This window comes from Melanerpes formicivorus, unplaced genomic scaffold (assembly GCF_026170545.1).
Source record: "Melanerpes formicivorus ecotype bairdi unplaced genomic scaffold, bMelFor1.0.p_v2 SCAF_5, whole genome shotgun sequence".
Lineage (NCBI taxonomy): Eukaryota > Metazoa > Chordata > Aves > Piciformes > Picidae > Melanerpes > Melanerpes formicivorus.
Window position 1 is genome coordinate 11,556,715 of NW_027142357.1, and position 27,614 is coordinate 11,584,328.

At 44.3% G+C, this 27,614-nt stretch overlaps 2 protein-coding genes across 11 annotated transcripts in view; both read right to left on the bottom strand.

Moving 5' to 3' along the window:
• Positions 1-1,074: 1,074 nt before the first annotated feature.
• Positions 1,075-27,614, bottom strand: part of LOC137441143 (UDP-glucuronosyltransferase 1A1-like) — a 110,912-nt gene continuing 84,372 nt past the window's right edge. For 5 of the 10 annotated variants that reach the window (XM_068138118.1, XM_068138117.1, XM_068138121.1 and 2 more), the window contains exons 2-5: positions 4,751-4,882; positions 4,384-4,471; positions 3,376-3,595; positions 1,075-2,084 (exon numbers count right to left, since the gene is read on the bottom strand). In XM_068138118.1, the coding sequence (XP_067994219.1) occupies positions 1,787-2,084; positions 3,376-3,595; positions 4,384-4,471; positions 4,751-4,882 (738 nt within the window). In that variant the 3' untranslated portion in view covers positions 1,075-1,786. Of the gene's footprint in view, positions 2,085-3,375; positions 3,596-4,383; positions 4,472-4,750; positions 4,883-7,022; positions 7,890-9,622; positions 10,487-13,906; positions 14,783-26,541; positions 27,420-27,614 lie in introns of those variants that run through there. The other 5 variants (XM_068138126.1, XM_068138125.1, XM_068138119.1 and 2 more) reach the window with 5 other exon arrangements.
• Positions 15,817-21,724, bottom strand: LOC137441145 (UDP-glucuronosyltransferase 1A1-like). Its single transcript, XM_068138128.1, has one exon. The coding sequence runs from the start codon at positions 21,247-21,249 to the stop codon at positions 20,320-20,322; it is 930 nt and encodes a 309-aa protein (XP_067994229.1). The 5' UTR covers positions 21,250-21,724; the 3' UTR covers positions 15,817-20,319.

Here is a 27,614-nt window from a genome sequence, read left to right on the forward strand (position 1 = left end):
GACCCACAGGGACTGCCAGAGCTGTCACTTCAGGAACATAAGGAGGCATGAAAGTCATTAAGAGCAGGTCAGCTTTTATGCACGGTGGTGACTCTGTGCTTGTCGCAAAGAAGAATCTCCTTCTGTTTTCCAGAGGCAGGACAAGGAGGAGGAAAAGCAGAGGATGAAAAGCAAGAGTCAGCATCAGGCATGGACAGTTTGCAGGTGTTATGGATGCCCACAGGTGTCAGGCATTGCAACTGGGACAGGCTGAGTAGCATAGGGGCACTCTTCTTCAACATGACAGCTTTCACCCAAGTACCTGCTTTTTCAAACAGCAATAGAAAGCAGCACCAGGTACTTAGCAGGAGGCCTGTGCTGCCATGATGTACCAGCATCCACCAGCCTGTTTTGAGCCCTGAATATTAACTTATGGTTAAGTTTTTTTCTGACATTCTGTGTATGTAGTAGTGGGGAGTGTGGCAGCCTTGAGCCATGAAAATTATCAGAGGGCTGAAGCACCTCTACTGTAAGGAAAGGCTGAAAGTGTTGGGATTGTTCAGCCTGGAAAGGAGAAGGAGGAAACCTTATTGTGGCTTTCTAGTAGTTCAAGGAGGACTATAAGAAAGATGGGGAGTGACTCTTTGTCAGGGAGTGTAGCAACAGGATGAGGGGTAACTGTTTTAAACTGAAAGAGGATAGATTTATATTAGGAAGAAATTTTTCTTTGTGAGGGTGGTGAGACACTGGCTTAGGTTGCCCAGAGGTGGTAGAAGCCTCATCCCTGGAAACATTCCAGGTCAGGTTGGATGGGGCTATGAGCAACTGGATCTACCTGAAGATGTCCCTGATCACTGCAGGGGTCAGACTAGGTGACCTTTAAAGGTCCCTTCAAGCCCAAACCATTCCGTGTAACCTCTCAGCATGCACCAAGTCACCAAGCAGTGAGAGAATAAGGCTGAGAACTGGCTTTTGTGCCATGAGGTCAATTTCACACCATGAGGCATTGACTCTTCCCCTTCTCCAGCTCTCCCCTCTATGATTGATCAAGCATCCAGTCTCATGCCCCATAAGTCAGAAAGCACAAGAGAGCTGTTGCTGTTAATATTGGGGATTTATTTATAGGGCTGGGATTTGCATCTTTACCAGAACATCATTTACAAACAGGAAATCAAGTTAGATTTTTGTAAACATTGCTTCCAAAGGTCTCATCACTTAACAGGTAAGATCCAGAACCAGTCCTCTGCCTGATGGAGAACTTGGGTGAAGCATCAGTAGCTTTTATAACTGCTTCTCTGTCAAACACCTCAATTTTGCTCAGAGTGTCGTAAACACAAAACCCATTTCAGATGTGCGTCTAGCTTGTGACATGTGTTGCCAGTGTGTAATATTTGCCCATTCTGTCACCACAGCCACACAAAGATTTTTAAGTGCTTGATAAACCTGCCTGACACCAGAGCAAATGGCTCCCTAAAGTTCTCAAGGCAGGATATTATGAAGTCCCTGTGTAGCTCCACTGCATACAGACATTAAAGAAATAAAAAAGGCACCATGAGTCCTCTGCATACCAAGGCATGGAAGACAGGAGCCTTGTGAACTTCACAGTAATACCTTCCCAAGTGACTGGATCAGTGCTATACAAATTAACAACCAATTCTTAATTAAAGGCAAAATTTATATCAGTGAATCAACCCCTCCCATGGTGCTGGTTTAAAGGAACTGTTATTATTTGAGTGAAAGTTGAGATGTTCCCTGAGCCTTCTGGTCTGGAGCAGAGGCCTGATCCTCCTACCACTGGTTTAATCTGCTAGTGGGACTTTGCTTTGGTTGGCTTTTTTGTTCTTCCCTGCTTAAAGCAGCACCTGCGGCAGCAGAACAGGCAGCACTTCAGAGAAATGAAGAGGGAGAGGAGCCCGACGGCGAGGAGGAAGGCCACGACGTCCAGGGAGTGGTACTGGATCCAGTTCAGGTCATGAGCAGCAGGTCGCAGGTGTGGGGCCCCTTTGTGCCTCATGACAAACTCCACCCAGTGCACAGCCAGGTCCAAGGGGTGGATGGGTCTGTCGAGGTGAAGCTCTGACATGCGCTTGATGTTCTCTTTGTACCTGTCAAGAGAAGAGATGTTGGCTGTTTTCAGTGACTCGTGATTTTAGAAGTCCCCAGAAAAAAGGGACACAGTGTCAGTTGCCTGATGGTCAACTGGGGACTTCTCTGGTGGTGTTTCCCCACTGCTGCTCCCCCATGAAAAGAATAATGGCAAAGTTGTGGAACACAAAAGCATTCTTTTCAATGACTGGGGGGCGGGGGGGGGGGGGACAGGGAAGGAAAGATATTAGACAAGGAAAAAGCTGGATTTCAGCTGTCAGCAAAATCTCTGCGGTGAAAGTATCTGGCTGAACTGTGAGACTGGGTGTAGAAAAGTCATCCAGCTTTTCAAGATCAAGATGTATTATTGTTGTTATAATTATTACATTAGGAAACAGTAGCAATAAGGTGCTAATCCTCATAAACATGATGTGGGAGAGGGATGACAAGGACTGAGGAGCCCTAATGACAATGGGAGTGGGGAAGAGGAAGGTATATCTTAAAGCTCCCCTTTGGTGTGGTGCCTGAAAAGACCTTGGGCATGCTGCCTGCAATACCATGATGTCTAGTGTGGTTTTCTGTGCTGTCTCAGTGTACCCTTGCACATTCTTCCTGCTCTGTGCTGGAATTGTCCAGCCTTCCTGAGCCAGGCAGCAGCTGAATGTACTCATGCAGCTCATTATAAGCACTAAGCAAGGGGAAACAATTGAGAAAACTAGTCTGTAAAATGAGTGATAATAGCTATGCTTACACACCCTGCTAGCTGGGAGCACCAGCCTCTAGACTATACAGAGGCGCTGCCACTTGTGTCCTTCCTCCTACTGCTGTGCAAACAGCATCGCTAGGCAGCTCTCTTTCAGAGAAAGTTATCCAGGTAGCTGAGCCTTTCAACCTTTTCAGGCTCCCCATTGACTCATGTCACTGCTGATTTGGGGAATGAAAGCAGTTTGCCACATTTTCCTTCACAGGTTGCTTTTTCTACCACATTGTGTCAGAGACTGTGACATCACTGCCTAGTAAATCTGGCTTTAAGCAGGCGACACATCTTTTGTCAGTTTGATTTCCTCCATTCCATTTATACCTCATGTTCTCTAACACATCCTCTCAGTCAGTTCTGGTCACCTGATGATTATAATCTCCGGCAGTGAGGAGGATGGTGCTGTTACAGGGACAGGACAAGGTTAACCCAGGGCAAGCATCAGCTTCTCAATGATGTAACTGATACAAGAACAGATTAACGTTCTGTTAAGCTGGAAGCTAGTGTGCTGCTGTTACATAACAATAGAAGGAGAAAGAGCAGTTTCTACTGACTTTTTGTCATTAATAACTGTTTTCAGGGCAGTAGATATGTCTTTTGAAGTCATTTCAAGTATATTCAGCACTAGTCCTGCTTCCCGTGACTCCACTCTCTTGGCGTTGTCCATCTGGTCTCCAAACAACGGCATCAGTACCATTGGCACCGCATTGCATATGCCCTCATAAACACCATGTGAGCCACCGTGGGTAATAAAGGCACGAGTCTTGGGGTGAGCTGTGGAGAAAAGACAGATTTGCTTAGCTGTTGCTTTATTAAGTCCCAGTAACACGTGCCTGTGGAATAGCTTTCACAAAAATGGCACTGGTAGGAATAAATCAAGACCTTGGGGCTGTCATGTGCATTGTTGCTTGCAAACACGCTTAAGGCTGCAGAGAACAGGACGTTGCAGGGGATTGAATGAACCTTGAGTTGTAGAACTCTGACTTGGTTTGGGTAATCTCTGGAAAGCCCTGGATGATCCTCTGAAGCTTCTCAGATTCTTAGGATGAAATCAGAGCCAAGTGGGGTTAAAGAGAATGTTACTATTCTATGCTTTTTATACCTTGTTTCCCATTTGCTAGTTTTGCAGATTTCTCACAGCCAAGTCCTGTTGTCTAACCAACAAATGCATTCTTAGCAGTAACACAAGCAATTGTACCACTTGAGAAGCCTGATGACCTGTCTGGAAACACTTATTCAGGGACCCTACATTTTCTTTTCAGTCTAGTAGACAAAGTGTGACAAAAAACCTCATGGCTGAGTCTTGAGATGGGCTAGTCAGTGATAAAGACCCCTGTTTTTGACAGTAAGGGTGGAAGGGTGTTCCAACCCCTGAATAAACAGTGTTGCTACATAATTAAGAAATTTTTTAAGTTGCAATCAGATAAGTTTCTAAAAGATGATCTCTGGTTCAGACAGGCAAGGCTGTAAGGAAGTCCTGTGACCGGCACAGATGATGCTAGTGGAGCAGCATCAGTTTAGAAAAAAACATTCTGGTATCACTCCAAGTATCTCAGACCTACCTAGAAGATCATTCTGTGGCAGCCATTTGACAAGCTTTACGTTGTCTGGCAGGTTGGGGGGTGTCTTTCCTGTGTACCTCCACAAAACCTTCCAAGAGAAGCAAACACAAAGTTAGTTCTCAGTGACTGGCTTCTTGCTGCTCCTCAGTGGGTTTGAAAAGCACAAGTGAAAACATCCATGGTGCACAAAACCCATTTTATTGTGCAGAGCAGCGAGGGTGGTAGATTGTTCTAGCATCAGGGAGCAGAAGAAAGGAAAGGAGTTCCAAGCACACTGGAAGCTGAAGGTTATCATGTATGCACCATGTACTGTATGTGAAAACAGTCTTGAATTTCTGTGCAGGAAAGGGGAGGAGAGCAACCATACCGTTTGAGGGACTGTTCCCAAGGCATCTGCAATTTCTATGGCTTTCTTCATAGGAATCTCTGAGACCATGGAGCCCAGGGAGAAGACAACAATGCCGTGTTCTCCGGAGGCATTCACAATAGCTTCAAATTCCTGCCAACACAAAGCACATCCCTTAGTCAAAGTCCTTTCCCTGATGCATGCTGCCGTTTCTGCCACGTTCCCGTGAAATGATCTGGAAAGGCAAAAAACAGTCAACACAACAAAATTATGATCGGGAAAACCAGTTATGTATCTGAAAATGAGTCCTGGGGGGAAATGTGGGCACAGGTGGATGAACAAAGCTTTGGAGGTGTGCGAGTGCTTGAAAAATTGAAGCCTGAAACCGAGATTCAGTATGAAAATGAGAAAAAATTGACTTTACAACAGCCCTGTAGCAAAACCTGCCTGCTCAAAGACAGTGGTTCCTGTGCAGTAAAACAGGTGCTGTACCCATCAAGGAGATCCATTCATCATCATAGCTTCCCCAGGTGAGTACGTTGTGGTTTATTTGCACATTTACTGCAAATAAGATGCTTTAGAGCTGATGGTCCTCTTGTCAAACCATGTTGGTGCAAGAGAGAATTAAGATTTTGAAAAGTGTTCTGACAGCAGATAGCTCAGATTTCTGATGTCTGTATTTACTGGGTCTGCTTTGAGTATGATAATATTGAAGCACTGCCACTTTAAAAAAATCTCTTTTGTTTGATATTTAAATAAAAGAGGGACTAGGACATCTGTCACTGGAATCCAAGAAGAAAAGGATTCTGATGAAGCATAAAATAAGATGAAGGCTGGAGCAAACCTCCTGTAGATATAGAAAGATATTTGCTAAAGCCAGGGAAGGAAAGACAAAACTGGAGGGAACTGCTGTGGGCATCAGAGTTAAACGAGTGGAATAAAACAAACTAACTGCTCCCCTCGGACTGGCAGTTGAAATGTTATCTCTAGGATCTGAGTGGATAACTGAAACTGACCCTCTTTTTTTATGCTTTGTTATATATTTTTGTGGCTGACCAGAGTTCTGTGGCCCTTTGCTTAGGCTGGATCCCAAACAGAAGGAGCCATCAAAAGTTTGCTGATAGCTGCACTCTGAACAGCAGACCTGAGACTCTCCTGGGAGCAAACAAGGTGAAATGTAACTCTCATTTCTGAACTTGGTTCTGTCATGCAAGTCTTCTCTGAAGACATGCTGTCCATTAAGACTTGGGAACCCAGGGTCCTGTTCTGTATAAACTTTCATCTGGGGACTGTGAAATCCTCTCCAAGCTGCAAATGTGCTTTTGTTACAAAATTCTTTAGCAGTTCCTGATGCAGTGAGCAGACACTGCTATTTCAGGGTGTGTTTAGCCCTATTTACTTTCCATGGGACAAATCACATCAGTTTTACTCTATACTTTAAATGTGTTTGTGTGCAAAGGTCTGGCATTCTGCTCAGAAATGCCTCTACCATTATGAAGCTGTTTTCAGCCCTTCTTTGAGAATAGGTGCTTTTTAACCAGCAGCTGCTTGTGTCAGTGGATGCTACACAAGGCCTTCATCAAATACCAGCTGGGGACCCTCATGGAAGAACAAGAGAAAGCACTGAGAATTTGGAGTATTTCTTAGTTGAAAGTGACAGATATCCCGTATTTGGGAAGTTTGGCATAGTCCAAGCAAAATATTACTGCAGTACAGATCTGGGACAGAGTGTTTTACACAAAGGAAGCACATTTCTTGCTGCTTCACTGGGTGGTTGGGATTTCATTCAGATCTGCCGCTGTCTGAAATTCCTGAAGGAATAGTCCTTTGCTCAAGGGTAGAAACCTAGGATGATTTGGCCTGCTGCATTGTCTTAGCTAGCACCAAGTCTTGTAAACAACTGTAAAAAAACAACCAACCAAAAAAAACCCAAACCAAACAACTCCCCCCTCCCTGGGAAAAGAACAACAACAACAACAGGACCAAAAAACCCCACACCCAAACAAAAAAAAAAAAAAAAATTACTGCAAACAGGAAATGGGGGGGGGGGGGGGGGGGGGGAAGGGGGAGGTGTCAAGAAAGAAACTGGAAAAGCCTACCTTGGTATGGATACTTGTCTGGGAAACTAGGGGCCTTCTATAAATGGGAAACACCTCAACGCACACGGGATACAAAGAGGCAAAGTGCTTTCTTAGCCCTTCCTCCTGTTACTGTTTGTTGCTGCCAAGAGCTCCATCTCGTGGTGAAAGCAAACAGTGCAGCCATAGCTAAACTGGGGGGCAAAGTAACTAACCTGTGATAACGCTTTTTCCTGAGAGCAGCTTATGCCTCCGATCAAGACCATATTAGGCATTAGGGGCCTGGGGTACTCAAACACAAAGTCATATTTCATGAGCCAAACAGATGCGTGGCTGAACAGCTCAAGCACTGTTGCCTCTTGCTGGAGGAATTCTTTGATCAAATGATTGTAGGGTGAATAAAGAAAGCTGCAAGCCAGGGAGCTGCTCAGGCTAGCTATGAGATTGCCCACACGCTGGAGGAATGCCATGCGGTCTGTGTAGAGAGTGAAGAATCTTGGAATGTAAGAAGGAGGATTTGGACAGAGGGTTGCGTGGATGTCTAGGCCACATGGTAGTCCCCGTATGAGGTACACAGAAGGAAGGGAGAGATGTTCAGCCACTATCTGTCCACACGGGAAAAAAGGATCCATAAAGACAGCATCAAACTTGCTTTCTTCAAGGTATTTGATTAGCTCTTTGTTGGAGAGAAGACATTTGCAGGAATCAAAGAACATGGCTGTAATATTTGCCATTTTGGAGATCTTTTCCAACAAGGGTTGAGGTGTGAAACTCCTATAGCCCAGCTTTTTAAATTCTGCCTCCACATAGTCCCTGGTGTAAGACACAGAGTATGTTTTCGTGGTATAATGCACTGATGGCTCTATCCGCAAATTTATCTCTGGCGCAAGAACCACGATTTCGTGTCCTCTCTGTCTGAGCCGTTCCACCACCGGGTGCATGCTGAGCCAGTGACTGCCATCAATAGGTACAACCAAAAGCTTTCCACCTTCTGAAAACGTCCACAGGAGCAAGACAAACACAATCCAGAAAGTAAGAGAATTAAATCGTGGATTGGAAGAAGCCATTTCCCTTGTTCTGTCGGCAAAGTTTGGAACAACTACAAAAATACTGCAGGGGACGATTCGCTCGTCATGGGGTACTTTGCACTTTAACTAAGGTAAGCATTTAATTGTTAACAGACTCTGTGGGCAGAACCGTGGACGAGTTCTAACTCTGTATAAAGGTTGGGTTTATCGTCTGTGCACACAGCAGAGGCTTTAAGCACCTAGGCACTGAAAGGTAAAGTTGAACACCTGAATTGTAGTGAGGTGGGGGTTGGTCTCCCTGCTATCAGGTGATAGGACAAGAGGTTATGGCCTCATTTTACACCAGGGGAGGTTTAGACTGGATATTAGGAAAAAACTTTTTTACAGAAAGACTGCTGAGGTGTTGAAATATGTTGCCCAGGGAGATTGTGGAGTCACTATTCCTGGGTGTGTGCAAGAAATGTGTGGATGTGGCACTTTGGGACATGGTTTAATGGCCACGGTGGTCTTAGGTTGATGGTTGGATTTAATGGTCTTAGAGGTCTTTGCCAACTGAAACCATTCTGTAATTCTATCACAGAATCACAAAGGTTGGAAGAGACCTCAAAGATCATCAAGTCTAATCTGTCACCTCAGACCTCATGACTACTAAACCATGGCACCAAGTGCCACATCCAATCCCCTCTTGAACACCGCCAGGGATGGTGATTCCACTACCTCCCTGGGCAGCACATTCCAATGGCAAACAACTCTCTCAGTGAAGAATTTTCTCCTCACTGAGAAAGTTAAATTCTCAAGGGAGATGTGGCAAAAAAATGACAGTGTCTCTCACACTGAAAGGTTGAACAGGAGTCATGAATGAGAGGTAATACCTGACCCAGCAATCACTATCTTGTTGACATCCAGTTAATGGTGAACTCCCTGCCCTGAGTCTGCCCAGCTGATTGGACAAAAAACTTGAAAAAAAATCTGATCTTTGGATTACTTTATGGTCTTACAGTCTAAAGAGGTAGCAGTGAAATCTGATACACACTGAGTTGATAAAGTTTACCTTCAGATTTGTTTCATTGTGGTAGCAGTTATCAAAGTGAAAGCCCTGAGCCTACAGTAGTAAATGTAATTCAAGCCCAGCAATAACCTGGGTTGTTGCGACACTACTATGGTATGAAAACCTATGTGCACAGCACATTAGAGAGATTTACACAAGCTAAGGAGGGAGAGTTCATAGCTACAATCCTGAAGGCTATCTATATGCAATCTTACTGTGTTTCTTAAACAAATTCAGAGACAAAAGAACTCCCTTTCCTTGCATACCCCTGCTTTGGGGATATTCATGCACATTATCAAACTCTGTGGCACAGTCTAAGTGCCTGGGTATACACAGAGTTAGTTCCACATTTCCATTTTTCATCCTGCAGTTAACCAGTATCCCATAACCATTAGGAAGATTAAATCCAATGACGTAGAAGCATTTTGTCATTTATCTAGATAGACCATTGCAGGACACGATTGTCTAATATTATACTGTTATGCTTACAAGAAGCTGAGCTACACACAGGCACCTATACACTTAAGGTGTCCCAGTAAGAAACCCTTGAGTTGATTGCAGTGCAAGTCTACTGATCATCTATCAGAGCCTGCAATTCGTACTTCCAAATGATGCAGTCTTGGTATTTGATCACATATTAGCTCCAGCACAAATACTACTATAGGAAGCACTTTAAAAAGCAAATCTTAAATAGCTGATAATAAATACTGTAACACCCCCAACATAAACAATGACAAACCTGTGATAATGGCTGCTTCTGCTCACAATTGATGCCTCCAATGTAGACCATATTTGGCATTATTGGGCGCGGATACTCAAAAACAAAGTCGTATCTCATCAGCCAAACTGATGCTTTGCTAAACAGTTCTAATGCTGTTACTTCCCTGCGAAGAAACTCAGAAGCTAAGTTTTCATGTTGTAAGTAAAACAGATGGCAAAGCAAATGCTCTGAAGACCCAATCAGGAGGTTCTTCACACGATCCATAAATGTCATGTGATCTGAACTGGACATGAAAGTCCTCGGCACGTAAGAAAAAGGACTGGGACACTGGGTAGCTTTGTAGTCTAAGGAACATGGCAGACCACGCATGAAGTACACTGAAGGGAGAGAGAGATGTTCGGCAATAATCGGTCCACAAGGCAACACAGGATCTGACATAATGGCATCGAATTTGCTGTCCCGGAGGTACTTCATTAGCTCTTCATTGTATAAGAGATGCCGACAAGTAGAGGAGTACATCTCAGTCACTTCTGATATGTTTTTGAGAACAAATGAAATTTTTTCTAGAAGGGGAGGGTTAGCAAAACTGTATTCACCAATGGAATGGTAGAATCTATCCAGAAACTCCTGCGTGTAAGGCACAGAGTATGTTTTGATGGTGAAATTTTCTGAGCTTTTCATGAGCAAAGTGGCCTCAGGAACCACTGCAACGATTTCATGCCCCCTTTCCCAGAGTTTCTCCAGAACCATACGCATGCTGAGCCAGTGACTTCCATCCTGAGGCACGACCAAGAGCTTCCCACCTTGTGCCAAACTCCAGAAAGAAAGAAGAAGAGCGAGCCCAGCATGTATCCGGTACCTCCGCATCACTCTCATGGGACTGCTGGCAGGAACAGACATGAACTGCTCCTTCTCGCTTCTACCAAGCAGTATATGGTATTTAAAACAACCCCAGTTGTACCTCATTTATGACTTGATGGTCTTTAATCTTTGCCTCCACAAAAAGTTTACTGAGACATGTTGTTGTTGGAGTTCAAAGTTTATCAACAGTGATAAGTGAATTGATAAGAGTGCTATCAAAGGACCAAGGCAGTTATCTGAAAAGGTTCAGAGCACTTATCAGAGCTTTGTTAGCAGAGGTAGCAGTTGCTTCTAGAGGGATTTTTCTGGATCAGGGGGGCTTCAGATCAGTCCCTGTGCACTTGTCTGTCCTGTGCCAGATTCAAGTCATAAACCAACTTTCATGGCCACTGAGCTTCTCCAGAGAGCTTATAATATATGAGGCATCAATGCACTCTTGACATGAAAGACCTAAGGCTCCAATATCTCTCTTACACCTTTGCTCAGAGAAGTTCGCGCAGTATGTTCTACAAGATAAGCAGAAGCTGACACACTAGGAGTCGTGTCACCTATGTTGGGTAACATATTGACCAAATCCCTTTTTTACATACGCAAGAAGGGCCACAGTAGTTCATAGGTACGTGGCTCAAGCTCCAATGCCTTTTTTAAAGTAATAATGAGGTAGAATACATGGTCCTTGCTGAAGTGGGCCCATAAATCTCCAGAAGGTATGGGGCAAATGTTTTTGAATGTTCTGAACAACAGGCAATTCTCAAAGGAATTCAGTAAGGCATGGCTGCAGTATGAACCAAGAAGTTCATACCTTTGTCCTGTGCTTACCAGAAGAAGGTGCAACATGGCGCTTCTGCATGCTGTAGGACAGGATGTTTTAAGCAACACGCAGCATGTTGGAGGATCTGTGCCCTGTAACACTTGCTCAGTAGTAACAGTGATGGCCAGGTCAATGTCTTGGAGCAGGTAGGAGTGATGGAAGATCTGCTTCATGAAGTGCCTACGTTTGCTCTAGATGCCTGGGCATTGTAAGCATACCAAAGGGCTCATATGAAGTGTGTCCTCAAAAGTTTACTTTGATAGGAGGTTCTCCGTGTGTCATGGTAAGAGATTCTCATGAGCCAGCAAGAAGGACTAAGGAAACTTCATTAAAGAGGAAGGAGTTTCAGACATCAAACCAGTCACATCCTGCAGCCTGTTCAGTCAAAATGTTCCTTCTAGCTGACCAAGAGGCAATTTCAAAAGACCTAAAGCTAAAAGAGGTGGAGAGAAGGTGTCCTAACAAGCCAAGCAGAGAGGTAGCTGCGGCGCCCAGGTGTGCGTTGTCATCTTTCAGTGAGAGAGAGGAAAAGACCTCAGGTAAGGAGGTGATGCAGCATTATGTGTGCCCTAAGGTGGCAGTGCACATTCGGGTAGTTAACCTGGAGTTGCAGCCATATTGTGACCCTGTGCTAGCTTGTAAAGCTATAAAGCAACAAGAAAGAGGTTAAAGCCACAAACGAAACCCTTAAAGGCTGAAGGCAACTTTGTAAGAGTTTTAAAGCTGTGTCAGTGCCTTTTGAGCAACATGCAAACAGCCTGTCACGTGTGTAGGAATCCAGAGACTGAAGTCCACAAGTTCAGACTGTTCCAATGGCAAGGGTGAAACGAGATCATCTATCAGGAGAAAGTAAAGTACAGAGCTGGGTTCCAACAGTTTGGAAAGGGTACAGTAAATAGCCCTCGTCAGGGGAAGCCATGCTTCCCTCTTTTGTAAGCCTAGCAGTCAGAATGTCTCTCTTAGTAACCATTCAAATCCTTTTGAGGTTCACAGTTTTTGTCTAAAAACCTCTCAAACCTGCTGCTCTTGGGAGGCATAATCGGTTTGTTGGTTTTGGGGTTTTGTTTGTGTTTGTTGCATGGTGTGAATAAATATTCTTTTATTTGCTTTAAGCTTACTTCTGCCTTTTTCAGTGAGAGGTAACAGCACCCTGGGCTGCACAAGAAACCGAGTGCAGCCAGCAGAGGGAGAGGTGAGACTTCTCACAGAGTCACCGAATGTAAGTGCTTGAAAGGAACCTCCCTGTGCCCACTTTTGGGCTTTTCAGCACGAGACAGATATTGAAGTATGTGAGCAAGTCCAGCAATAGTCAAGGGGATGATTAGGAATTGGGGACCAGGACATACAGAAAGAGAAAGGGAGAAAGATGAGTTTGCTCAGGATTCAGAAGCAAAGGCTAACCAGGACATCTTATTGACTTCATTAATGATCTTAATAGAGGAGCATATGGAAGACAAAGGTCTACTTTTCCACAGATGGACAGTGGCAGGACAAGAGGGAACAGACAGAAGCTGCAAAACTGGAAAATTCAAAGTGGCTATGAAAAATGTTTTCACTGTAAGACTTACAGGAGGTATTAAAATTTGACAAGACCTAGAATGGCACAACCTGAACTAGCTGAACCCACTTTAACACAGAGATTGGCTGAGACACCTGCAATTGACCTATCCAGTCTGGAATAATTAAAAATTGAAAGAATCCTTCATTGAAGAGTGAAGGTAGTAACATAGAGGAAATCAGCAGTGTAAGGGTGGACCATAGGATGTGATGGGGCTTCTTGTGGCTCTGATCTACCCGGTCTAAATGAGGACAGCCCTGCTGTATGTGGGGAGGTTGGACTTGATGACATTTGCAGGGCACTTCCAAGCCTGGACCATTCTATGAGTGAAGGTGTCTTCATGAAAAGCTGCTTTGCAGCTTTATTTTATAAGAACAAAGTAACCTAAATTATAATTTTTTTTTTTTTTTTTAATGATGGCACTTGATACTTTGAAAGAGGAGCATCGTTGGTCAGTGATATGCAAAAAGAATGCCACAAACTGAAGAAATATGCCAATAGGAGCCTCACTAAAGTCAGCAAAGGCAAAAGCAAAGTTATGTCACTGGAATGGGGAAACCCCATGCCACATGACAGGGTGCAATCCAAACAGCAGTGCTGCAGAAAATGACCTAGGGTCCTTGTGGACAAAAAGGTGAGTATGACCCTAGGATAATTCAAAACAGACAGAATCCTTCTTTAAAGAAAAAAAGGTCTGAGCATGGAGGAAATCTGCAGTGTCAAGGTGGATCACAGGATGAGTGAAGGTCTTCTCGTGAAAAGCTGCTTTGCACCACATCAAAAGCCCTTTAACAACATGCTCTAATGTTACAGCTGGCTCTAAGCAGTGACAGATAAGCAGTGCAGTTTCCCAGACCTAAATTCACTTACAGCACTTGCTCCATGTTTTATGCTGTGATACTGGGATGCCCTCACTGGCAGGAGTACAGGCACATCTTTGCAAAGTACAAAGCAGTTGCAATCCTGTTGCCCACAGAAAGAGACCCTTCTTAGGAAACCTGTGCTACAAATTTTCAGAGTGTCTAAAAGACTGCAATAACAACCAGAAAAAAAACAACAGAGTATGACCCACCTGAGATAGCTTCTTGGGAGCACAGTTTACCCCACCAATCAAAACCATGTTGGGCATCAATGGTCTTGGATATTGTAAAACAAAGTCTATCTTTAGAAGCCAAATGGAAGCCTTGCTTAAGAGACTGAGCACTGTCACTTTCCTCTGGAGGAACTCAGAAGCCAGTTGTGAATATGGGTCAAAGACAAAATCACAGAGGAAATAATTTGGGAGGCCAAAGAGCACATTCTTCACCCGCTGGAAAAAGTTCATGTGGTCTGTAAGGTCTGTAAATAACCTGGGGATGTAAGAAGAGGGATTGGGACATTGGGTGGCTTCAAAATCTAAATCACATGGCATTTGCTGCAAAAAAAATACAGATGGGACTGAAAGGTACTCGGCCACTATCTGTCCACAGGGTAGTAGTGGATCTGTAAAGACAGCATCAAACTTGCTCTCCTTAAGGTCTCTGACAAGTTCTTTGTTGTACAGCAAGTAAGTACAGGTAGACAGTAACATGGCAGAAGTATTTTTCACCTGTTCATATGTTTTAAGAAATCTTTCCAGAAAAGGTCCATTGTCAAAGGCATCCTGGCTCGTTTTCCAGAAAGCATAATCCAGCTCTTCCTGTGTGAATGGAACTGGGTACATTTTCATAATGAGATTCTTTGATGGCTTTATATATAAATTGATTTCAGGTGCAACGACAACTACTTCATGTCCCTTCTGACTGAGACTGTCCAACACTTCCCTCATGCTGAGCCAGTGACTCCCATCAAATGGCACCACCAGCAGCTTCCCACCAGTAGCAAAACTGAGCATGGACAGGAGCAGAACCAGAGTCACTGTGACTTGCAGATGAGCATGACTCACTGGGGTCATTTCTGCAGAAATCTGGTGAGTACCACTCAGGAAGGAAACCACTGGTGGTACTGAAGCAATAGCACCAGCCCTGTGCTTTTAAGCAATCTGTGCCACAGCCTGACTTTTGATCCATCAGGTATTTACTGTGTGGTAAATGTATAATCACTGATTTGATAAAAGTCTTTGAATCAAGTTCTAAGTTCATCTCTGTGGTTTAGTTTTCGTCTAATGCCTAGGAAATTTTCCACAGTCCGTGTGGAAAGTAGTAGAATGTAAATGAGATTACGATTGTATGCAAAAGAAAAATAATGATAAGGTCTAAATAACCCCATTGGTCTGATAACGAACTTAAAGTTAGCTGTATAAGATCACTTTCTCTGTTTCTCTGTTCTTTGCTGTAGCAGATACTAGCTGGTGCTTTTGTTTGGCTGTTGCTGACTTTGGCTGTGTTTCTTGTTGTGGCTAAGTACTAACAATATACTCTATGCTTTTCTCTTTCTCTTTTCCCTTTTACAGGGGGGCTGATAAGGGGAAGCTCTTGGCAGCCGCCTGACTTTGTCTAGTGGGGTTCTTGTGTTGTATAGAAATTGTAAATACATGTAAATATTGCATACTTTGTACATGTTCATTGCCTTTCATATTTCTAGATTTTAGTTTTGCTTGTAAGTAAAGCTTCATTTGGTTCCAACTGAGCTGGTCTAGTAGTTTATTTTAGGTGGTAATTTCAACCCACCACTTCACAGGTTGGTGCTGTGTGGTGGGTAACATTGATGTGTTTGTTAGATGAACTGTAAATTGTGCCCCAGAAATAAGGATCGAAGGGGGAGGGTTGGGGTACTACTGCTTTTATGATAGGCTTGTTTAGGCTGAATCTTTAGCAAGTAGCAGAGAAATGCCACATCCATACCACCATTCAGCCTAGCACTGGCTGCTCCTTTGCCACTGGACAAAGCCTGCTTCTCACCCCTGCACCTGTCTCTTAGAGCACTCATGTTTTAAGAGCCTTGCAGCCCCATAGCAGATGAGGAAGAGCTGTTTGAATTTGTTTCTGGAGTAAGAAGGCTGAAGAAGATGAAAGTGTGACAAAAACTATGTGTAAAGCACCACAGAAGTACTACAAAGTCTTGCAAAGCACAAAAGAATGAGGATTTTGCTCTTAATTTCTTGGCAATAAGATCTGATATTTATTTTACAGTAGCATAGCAACACCGATGCTTCCACTAAGGAGCACTCATGGCCTAGGATATGTAAAATGACATAACTCTTTTCTCAGACAAGTGGAATGGCTGAAAAGCTGTGCATTGACACATCTGGTAGTAACAGGTTAGCAGTGTATCCTGTGAATTCTATGTCCATCTGCAAATCAAGCACTCTAGGCATTTATGGCACTTCCAAACTAATGTATTTTATGTCTACTACATTTCAAATAATGAGAAAACCTTCAAAGAAAAAAAGAAAGTCGGAGGAATGTGAGGAAATTCTGCAGGGATTCAGGATCCATAAGGCAGAATAGAAGACCAGTAAAGGACCTCTCAAATAAAACTCCTTTTGGTCCTTAAGGTATTTACGCTGTGGTAAATGTATCATAGTACATTAGAGGCTGGGAGGGAGCTCCAGAGATCATCAAGTCCCACCCCCTGCCAAAGCAGGATCACATAGGGTAGTTGGCATGGGAATGCATCCAGGTGGGTTTTGAAAGTCTGCAGAGAAGGAGACTCCACAACCTCCCTGGGCAGCCTGTCCCAGTGCTCTCTCACCCTCACTGTACAGAAGTTTCTCCTCATGTTGAAGTGAGATCTTCTATGTTCAATCTTGAACCGGTTGTTTCTTGCCTTATTACTGTGCACCACCGAACAGAGTTTGGCCCCCTCCACTTGACACCCACCCCTCAGATATTTACACACATTGATGAGATCCCCTCTCAGTCTTCTCAGGACTAAACAGCCCCGGGGGTCTCAGTGTGTCTTCGCAGGAGAGATGCTCAAGTCCCCAAATCCATGATTTGATAAAAGTCTTCATATCAAGTTCTAAGTTCATGTCACTTCACAGCTTGGTGCTGCATAGTGAATGATCTTGGTAATTGCCATCTGTTTCGATGAGAAGAATCGTAAATGCCACAGGAAGGTGGCGGAGTGGTTTGGGGTGAGACTACAATTCTGATAGGCTCCCTCTGGCTGAACCTTTGGCAAGCATCAGAGATATGTCACATCCATATAACTATTCAGCCTTGCAGAGGCTGCTCCTTTACCCCTGGTCAAAGCCTGCCTCTCACGCCTGCACCCATCTCTTGGAGCACTCATTCCTATGAGCCTTGTGGCCCCCACAGCACATGTCCATAAACTGTTTAAGGTTGTTTCTGGAGTAAGACGTCCCAAACTGGGACCCCTTTGTGCACACAGAGCGTAAATCTAAATCTATCGGAGCATAAATTCACACAGAGTGTGAACCACCTGAGGTGAGCACAGTTTACTCCTCCATTTGCAAGATGTTGGGCGTCAAAGGATAATCTAACACAAAATCGAACCTCATGAGCCTTACGGAAGACTGGCTTAAGAGACTGGGCACACTCACATCTCATTATAGGAAATCTCTGATAGGTTGATAGACAAAATCACAGAGAAAATAACTTGGGTTTACAAGGATTATGTTCTTAACACACTGGAGAAAGTTCTTGCAGTCTATTGTCTGTGAGTGCCATGGGACATAAGAAGGAGGATTGAGACATTGAGTTGCTTCAAAATGGAAACCACATGGCATTACCCATAAAATACCACAGAAGGAAGTGAAAGATGCTCTGCCAGTATCTGCCCACAGGGCACTACAGGGTCTGTAGAGACAGCATCGAACTTTCTCTCCTCAAGATATCTGACAAGCTCCTTGTTGTGTAGTAAGTGTGCACAGGTAGAGAAGTGACAGAGATGCATTTCAGCCCTGGTACATGTTAAGCAATCTTTCCGGAAAAGAACCTTCTTCGCATACTTCTTGATGAAAAGATGAGATACTTCCATCCACCTCTTCCTGTGTGAAAGGTATTAGATCCATTTTCATAACAAAGTTCTCAGATGGTTTTATATGTACATTGATTTCAGGTGCAACGATGACTGTTTCACGTCCCTTCTGCATAAGACTGTCCATGATTTTGTGCATGCTGAGCCAATGACTCCCATCCACCGGCACCACCAGCAGCTTCCCACCAGCAGCCAAACTGAGCAGGAACAGGAGTGGAACCAGAGTCACTGTGACTTGCAGATGAGCACTGTGCACTGGGGCCATTTCTGCAGAAATCTGGTGAGTGCTGCTCAAAAAGAAGATGCCTAGCTCCATGTTTTTAGGCAATCTGTGCTGTGCTTTCTCTGGATGATCCTTACACTTATTTGCTTTGTGGTAAATGTATAATCAGCAAAAATGGGTTAAGAAGTGTTAAAGTTCAGGTAATTTAGCAGACAAGAAATCAAAGAATCAGTTAAATTGGGAAACACCCACCTCTTTATACTGGAGGTGCACCAATGGATCCTTCAATAAGTGATCTGCTCAAAAGGGCCAGTTAACAGATCATTAATTTTCCAAATAAGAATCTCTTCCTGTCAGTCCAAATAATGTTTCATTTATAAAAGACTTGGAAAATATTAATGCTTCACCTCAGAGCTGCCTGGGTGTTATGAGCACATCAAAGGGCTCATATGAAATGTGTCCTCAAAAGTTTACTTTGATAGGAGGTTCTCCGTGTGTCATGGTAAAAGAAGAGATTCTCATGAGCCAGCAAGAAGGACTCTAATGACTAAGGAAACTGCATTAAAGAGGAAGGACTTTCAGACATCAAACCAGTCACATTCTGCAGCCTGTTCAGTCAAAATGTTCCTCCTAGCTGAGCAAGAGGCAATTTCAAAAGACCTAAAGCTAAAAGAGGTGGAGAGAAGGTGTCCTAACAAGCCAAGCAGAGAGGTAGCTGCGGCACCCAGGTGTGCGTTGTCATCTTTCAGTGAGAGAGAGGAAAAGACCTCAGGTAAGGAGGTGATGCAGCATTATGTGTGCCCTAAGGTGGCAGTGCACACTTGGGTAGTTAACCTGGAGTTGCAGCCATATTGTGACCCTGTGCTAGCTTGTAAAGCTATAAAGCAACATGAAAGAGGTTTAAGCCACAAACGAAACCCTTAAATGCTGAAGGCAACTTTGTAAGAGTTTTAAAGCTGCATCAGTGCCTTTTGAGCAACATGCAAACAGCCTGTCACGTGTGTAGGAATGCAGAGACTGAAGTCCACAAGTTCAGACTGTTCCAATGGCAAGGGTGAAACGAGATCATCTATCAGGAGAAAGTAAAGTACAGAGCTGGGTTCCAAGAGTTTGGAAAGGGTACAGCAAATAGCCCTCATCAGGGGAAGCCATGCTTCCCTCTTTTGTAAGCCTAGCAGTCAGAATGTCTCTCTTATTAACCATTCAAATCCTTTTGAGGCTCACAGGTTTTGTCTACAAAATACAAATATGGGGTGTGTGGTGTGAATAAATACTGTCTTTTGTTTGCTATAAGTTTACTGCTGCCTTTTTTCAGTATTAGTCACAGGTCAGGTTCTGGGAGAAGTCACTTATCAGCTGCCCTTTCACCTTTCCTACACTTCTCTAGATTTTATAGACCTCTGCCATGGATCCTCTGTCATAGTTCTTTTCCCAGGTTTAGCTATATAGATTATTCCATCTCTGCTTTTCTAGATTGAGGCCAATTTTGAATCTTCATCAAAACATTGCCTTTTTACTGTGTCAGATTCAACTTTTCCTGAAAAATAAGCCCTACTCCACTGTTTTGCAAAGTCAATATCGGAAAAACTTGCTTCCCAGGAAGAGTAATTTGTAAAAATAGAAGCTATGATGGGACTCTGCTAACCACAGAATATATTTCAATACACATGAAAAACAAAAACACCCTGAAATAAACACAACCTTTATTTTATAAGAACAAAGTAACCTAAATTATAATTATTTTTTTTAATGATGGCACTTGATACTTTGAAAGAGGAGCATCGTTGGTCAGTGATATGCAAAAAGAATGCCACAAACTGAAGAAATATGCCAATAGGAGCCTCACTAAAGTCAGCAAAGGCAAAAGCAAAGTTATGTCACTGGGATGGGGAAACCCCATGCCACATGACAGGGTGCAATCCAAACAGCAGTGCTGCAGAAAATGACCTAGGGTCCTTGTGGACAAAAAGGTGAGTATGACTCTAGGATAATTCAAAACAGACAGAATCCTTCTTTAAAGAAAAAAAGGTCTGAGCATGGAGGAAATCTGCAGTGTCAAGGTGGATCACAGGATGAGTGAAGGTCTTCTCGTGAAAAGCTGCTTTGCACCACATCAAAAGCCCTTTAACAACATGCTCTAATGTTACAGCTGGCTCTAAGCAGTGACAGATAAGCAGTGCAGTTTCCCAGACCTAAATTCACTTACAGCACTTGCTCCATGTTTTATGCTGTGATACTGGGATGCCCTCACTGGCAGGAGTACAGGCACATCTTTGCAAAGTACAAAGCAGTTGCAATCCTGTTGCCCACAGAAAGAGACCCTTCTTAGGAAACCTGTGCTACAAATTTTCAGAGTGTCTAAAAGACTGCAATAACAACCAGAAAAAAAACAACAGAGTATGACCCACCTGAGATAGCTTCTTGGGAGCACAGTTTACCCCACCAATCAAAACCATGTTGGGCATCAATGGTCTTGGATATTGTAAAACAAAGTCTATCTTTAGAAGCCAAATGGAAGCCTTGCTTAAGAGACTGAGCACGGTCACATTCCTCTGGAGGAACTCAGAAGCCAGTTGTGAATATGGGTCAAAGACAAAATCACAGAGGAAATAATTTACAAAGTCAAAGAGCATATTCTTCACTCTCTGCAGAAAGTTCATGTGGTCTGTAAGGTCTGTAAATAACCTGGGGATGTAAGAAGGGGGATTGGGACATTGAGTGGCTTCAAAATCTAAACCACATGGTATTTGCTGCAAAAAAACTATGGAAGGGACTGAAAGATACTCGGCCACTATCTGTCCACAGGGTAGTATTGGATCTGTAAAGACAGCATCAAATTTCTTCTCCATAAGGTACCTGACAAGTTCTTTGTTATACAGCAAGTGTTTACAAGTAGATAGTAAAGTTGCAGACACTGTTTTCATTCGTTCATATGTTTTAAGAAATCTTTCCAGAAAAGGTCCTTCTTCAAACACCTCCTGGCTTGTTCTCTTGAAAGTGTGATCCAGCTCTTCCTGTGTGAATGGAACTGGGTACATTTTCATAATGAGATTCTTTGATGGCTTTATATGTACATTGATTTCAGGTGCAACGACGACTACTTCATGTCCCTTCTGACTGAGTCTGTCCAACACTTCCCTCATGCTGAGCCAATGACTCCCATCCAATGGCACCACCAGCAGTTTCCCACCAGTAGCCAAACTGAGCATGGACAGGAGCAGAACCAGAGTCACTGTGACTTGCAGATGAGCATGAATCACTGGGGCCATTTCTGCAGAAATCTGCTGAGTACCACTCAGGAAGAAAACCACTGGTGGTACTGAAGCAATAGCACCAGCCCTGTGCTTTTAAGCAATCTGTGCCACAGCCTGACTTTTGATCCATCAGGTATTTACTGTGTGGTAAATGTACAATCAGTGATGTGACAAATTGCTGGTTCTCAGGTCCTAAGTTCATCTCCCTTTGTAGGTTGGTGCAGTGTAGCAGGCAACGCCCATATGTTCATGGTGAAGGAACTGTAAAGAGTGCCCCAGGAAGGAGGCAAAAGGGGACAGTTGTGTTGAGACTGCATTTTTGATAGGAACCCTTTGGCTGAACTTTTGGCAAGGACCAGAGGTATGTCACATCCATATCACCTTGCAGAGGCTGCTCCTTTGCCCTGAACTAGGCCTGCCTCACCCCTGCACCTGTCTCTTTGAACACTTATCTCTGTGAGCTTTGTGACCCCATAGCAGGTGTGGAAGACCTGTTTGAGATTGTTTCCAGAGTGAATAGGTCTATGAGTGTGTGACAAAAAAGGTACATTAAGCATCATAGAAATACTACAATGTTTTGCAAAGCACAAATGAATGAGGGTTTTGATCATCCACCCCTGTGAGATATGTGGCAGCCTGAATAGCTGGACTGAAAAAAACAACCGTGAAGCTGTTGCAGAAGATGCACAGCTAAGCTCTTGCTCTGCACTGCTTGACATTAAGAACTGACACATTTTACAGTGAGTGTGTGTGACCTGAGCCATGGCAATACCTTCAAATTTAAAAAAGAAATAAAAATCTGAAGGTGAGGAAATTATGCAGGAGTTCAGGATCCATAAGGCAGAACAGAAGACCAGTAAAGGACTTCTCAAATTAAACTCTTTCTTGCAGAAGGTGTTACCAAAAAGGACCTGAGCAACCTGCTGAAATGTCAAACCTTGTTTTGGCCAGAGAGTTTCTGGCCACATGCCCTCTTGAGGGCCTTTCCAGTATCAAGTGTTTGGTGTCTGATAAAACAAGAAACCTTTTCAGGTGCTGTGAACCCTTCCCCAGAGTGCTGGCCATTGATGGCTTCAGCTTGCACTTCCAGATCTCCCTGCATCTTGAGATGTTACTGATGCTTTGATCACTGGTACCTAACAGTATTCACATGAGGAAATTGCTCTGTGGTAGAAGCTTTTCATAGTTTCATAGTTTCATAGTTTCATTCAGGGTTGGAAGGGACCACAAGGATCATGTAGTTCCAACCCCCCTGCCATGGGCAGGGACACCCCACACTAGATCAGGCTGGACAGAGCCTCATCCAGCCTGCTCTTAAACACCCCCAGGGACGGGGCCTCGACCACCTCCCTGGACAACCCATTCCAGGGCTTCACCACTCTCATGGTGAAGAATCTCCTCCTCACATCCAGCCTGAATCTCCCCACCTCCAGCTTCATTCCATTCCCCCTAGTCCTATCACTACCTGATATCCTGAGAAGTCCTTCCCCTGCCTTCCTGTAGGCCCCCTTCAGATACTGGAAGGCGACAATTAGGTCACCTCGGAGCCTTCTCTTCTGCAGACTGTACAGCCCCAACTCCTTCAGTCTGTCCTCATAGGAGAGGTGCTCCAGCCCTCTGATCATCCTCGTGGCCCTTCTCTGGACACGTTCCAGCACCTCCACATCCCTCTTGTAATAGGGGCTCCAGAACTGGACACAGTACTCCAGGTGGGGTCTCACCAGGGCTGAGTAGAGGGGGAGGATCACCTCCCTCGACCTGCTAGCCACACTTCTCCTGATGCAGCCCAGGATCTGATTGGCTTTGCGGGCTGCAAGTGCACACTGAGAGCTCATGTTGAGCTTTTTGTCCACCAGCACCCCCAAGTCTCTCTCCTCAGGGCTATCCTCCAGCCAGTCACTGCCTAGCCTGTATTTGTGCCTGGGATTGCCTCGACCCAGATGCAGGACCCTGCACTTGCTCTTATTGAACTTCATGAGGTTGGCCTGTGCCCACCTCTCCAGCCTGTCAAGGTCCCTCTGGATGGCCTCCCTTCCCTCCAGTGTGTCTGCTGCACCACACAGCTTGGTGTCATCAGCAAACTTGCTGAGGGTGCACTCAATGCCACTGTCCATGTCCCCCACAAAGATGTTGAATAAGATAGGTCCCAGGACTGATCCCTGAGGGACTCCACTTGTCACTGGCCTCCACTGGGACATGGAGCCATTGACAGCCACTCTTTGGGTGCGGCCATCAAGCCAGTTCCTTATCCATCTAGTGGTCCACCAATCAAACCCATGTGTCACCAGTTTGGAGACCAGGATGTGGTGCGGGACAGTGTCAAAGGCTTTGCTCAGGTCCAGGTAAACGACATCAGTTGCTCGCCCCTCATCTATTAATTTTGTCACCTGCTCATAGAAGGCCACCAGGTTGGTCAGGCAGGATTTGCCCTTGGCAAAGCCATGCTGACTGTTCCCAATCACCTCTTCACTATTCTTTTGAGCGAGTAGTGACTCCAGGAGGATCTGTTCCATGATCTTTCCAGGCACAGAGGTGAGACTGACTGGCCTGTAGTTCCCTGGTTCCTCCTTCTTGCCCTTTTTGAAGATGGGGGCAATGTTTCCCCTTTTCCAGTCTGTGGGGACTTCACCAGACTGCCATGACTTTTGAAATATAATAGAGAGGGGTTTAGCAACCTCATCTGCCAGTTCTCTCAGTACCCGTGGGTGTAACCCGTCGGGTCCCATGGACTTGAACACTTTCAGGTTCTTCAGATGATCACGAACCTGATCTGCACTTACAATGGGCAGTTCTTCCTCCCTGTCCCTGGCTTTGACTTCCATAACATCAGGAGTGTGGCTAGAGGCCCTTGCAGTGAAGACTGAGGTAAAGAAGTTATTAAGTACCTCAGCCTTTTCCTCATCACAGGTGACCATGTCACCATTTTCTTTTCTGAGGGGGCCCACACCTTCCCTAGTCTTCTTCTTCCCATTAATATACCTGTAAAAGTTCTTAGTATTCCCTTTAATCTCCCTGGCTAGATTCAACTCAAACTCTGCTTTGGCTTTCCTGACCAGGACTCTTGCTGCTCGGGCAGCTTCCTTGTATTCCCCCTGTTCTACCTGTCCTTCCCTCCACTTCCTGTAGAGTTTCCTTTTGAGTAATAGTGTGTCCAGTAGCTCCTTGCCCATCCAGGCAGGCCTCCTAGCATTCTTACCTGCTTTTCTCTTTGTTGGTACACAGAGCTCCTGGACACAGAGGAGGTGGTCCTTGAATACTGACCAGCTGTCCTGGGTCCCTCTTCCCTCCAGGGCTTTGTCCCATGACACTTTGGCTAGCAGATCCCTGAAGCGATCAAAATCTGCATGCCTAAAGTCTAGGGTCGTGAGCTTGGAATACTTCCTCCTGATTGCCCTGAGGATGTTAAATTCAACTGCTTCATGGTCACTGCAGCTCCACTGCCTGACTCATACTGGACTTTTACCCACTGAGCTTTGTGGCAGGCTGCTCCATCCTGGGGGAATGCTTAAAAGAAGGACTCTTGGTACAACTGTGATCCAAGGCACAGAGAAAAAAAATTCTCATCCATACCAGAGAAAACCAAGATTCTTCTACCACAAAGCAACAGAAACACTGATTCTTGTGGAGAATCACTTGGAAGTGAAAGGTTATTAGTTCTGAAAAAGTTGTTTTGCTCTAATGGTCATCAGCTCAAGCAAGGCTAAACGCACTGTAAAAGTTAATGAGGATGTCATAGCTGTGACCTAGCAGATTCTGTCGAGTGTTGTAGACCAAATCATGGAATCAAATGCCAGCACAGAGCTTGCACTTAGATCCCAGAAACTAGCTTTATGTCTACTGGCAACACACAGAAAGCAGAAACACACTATGAGAATCTCTGGCCATGAGATCAGTGAAAGGAAGAGGATAAGTTTCACAAATCCAAACTTGCCACTGACTCTTGCTGCTGCAGCAAGTCAAAAGGAAAATTTGCCATAGGAAAATGTTTTTTTTCTTGCCAGTAGACACTTTAGAGAAGGCTCACAAGCACAGAGTCAACCTTTAAGTAAAGATATCTATGAAAGAACAAACTCAGTTTCATAGATGACTGTAAACACTGCACTCGGGAATATCAAAACATCTTGAAGGGAGATTGTAGCCAGGTGGGAGCTGGTCTCTTCTCCCAGACAACAAGCACCAGAACAAGAGGACACTGTCTCAAGCTGCTCCAGGGGAGGTTTATGCTGGATGTTAGGAAGAAGTTCTTCAAAGAAAGAGTGATTGGCCATTGGAATGTGCTGCCCAGGGAGATGGTGGAGTCACCATCACTGGAGGTGTTTAGAAGGAGACTGGATGGGGTCCTTGGTGCCATGGTTTAGTTGATAAGACGGTGTTGGGTGATAGGTTGGACTTGATGATCTCGAGGGTCTTTTCCAGTCTGGTCTGGTCTATTCTAATTCTATTCTTATTCTTATTCTTATTCTTATTCTTATTCTTATTCTTATTCTTATTCTTATTCTTATTCTTATTCTTATTCCTATTCTTATTCTTATTCTATTCAATTCTAACCTTGCCACCATCTTTTCTTTATCCTATCTATAGCAAAGAAACTGAATTCATCAGGTGGTGGCAGGCTCTGTTTGTAGGGAGCTTTCTGAGCCAAGTGATCACATGCAGATCCTGAGGCTCATTGACTTCTTTTTTTTCTTTTCTTTTTGTTTTTTCCTCAGATCTCACACAGCCATCAGCAAGATCAAATCTGAGGCCTGCCTGTAAATAGAAATGATGCTTCTTATCTGACAGCCTACAGCTTTTGACATTCTTCCTGATTCCAGCTTTGGAAATACCCTTGTGAAGAAGTAGACAAATTTGTTGGCAGAGAAGATAGTGGTAAGGCAGCAAGGCTGCATGAGGACAGAAGCCTGACATGCATTTCCCAGTAAATGCCAGACCGTACTACAACAGTTTGCAAAGTTGTATGGATTGTACCTAACTGCAAGTCTCTGACAGGCCCTCACACTTACCCTCTGCTCTTCCATCACTCACTGTGGGAGAAAGGAGCTACCAAGTTGCACAGTGTTATACAAAATGGTTTCATGTAGGTGTAACCTAGAGGCATCAACTGAACAACTTTCTAAGTGCACAGGTATAGCTGCCTACACAGGAAATGGAAAGTGAGGAAGAAAGTGAGAGAAAAAGAATTTCTTTCACAAGGGTTTGCCTAAGTCAACCAAGCCAGGAACTTCATTCCTACCAGGAACTTGAAATTCCACCTCTGTGAACACAGAAGTGGACCACAGCATGAATTGAAACCAGAGTGTCACCTACCTGAGGTAGCTCCTTGTGAGCACAGTGTACTCCTCCAATAAAAATCGTGTTGGGCATCAAAGGTCTTGGATAATCTAACACAAAATCAAATCTCATGAGCCAAATGGAAGCGTGGCTTAAAAGTTCTGACACAGTCATGGTCTGATGGAGGAACTCAGAAGCCATTTCTGCGAATGGTTGAAAGGCAAAATCACAGAGAAAATAATTTAGGAACTCAAAGAGCAGATTCTTCACCCGCTGGGGAAAGTTCATGTGGTCTGAGTACGCTGTAAATGCCCTGGGGACGTAAGAAGGGGGACTGGGACACTGAGTGGCTTTCAAATCTAAACCGCATGGCACTCCTCGTAAAAAAAACACGGAAGGAAGTGAAAGATGCTCTGCTAGTATCTGTCCACAGGGCACTACAGGGTCTGTAAAGAGAGCATCAAACGTGCTTTCCTCAAGATATCTGATGAGCTCCTTGTTGTACAGCAATTGTCTACAGCCAGCGATCGATATAACAGAGAGATTTTTCATACCTTCGTATACTTTAAAAAATCTTCCCAGTAAAGATCCTTCTTCAAACGGAACTTGCAAAAACTCCTGTAAACTTTCTTCCATCTCTTCCTGTGTGAAAGGGACTGGGTATGTTTTCATAATGAAATTCTTTGATGGCTTTATGTGTAATGAGGCTTCCGGTGCAACGACGACTATTTCATGTCCCTTCTGACTGAGTCTGTCCAACACTTCCCTCATGCTGAGCCAATGACTCCCATCCACTGGCACAACCAGCAGCTTCCCACCAGCAGCCAAACTGAGCATGGACAGGAGCAGAACCAGAGTCACTGTGGCTTGCAGATGAGCATGAATCACTGGGGCCATTTCTGCAGAAATCTGCTGAGTACCACTCAGGAAGAGAAGTACTGCTGGTACTGAAGCAATAGCACCAGCTCTGTGCTTTTAAGCAATCTGTGCTGCAGCCTAACTTGTGATCCTTGTGGTATTTATTGTGTGGTAAATGTATAATCACTAATTTGATAAAAGTCTTTGTATCAAGTCCCAAGTTCATCTCACTTCACAGGTTGGTGCTCTGC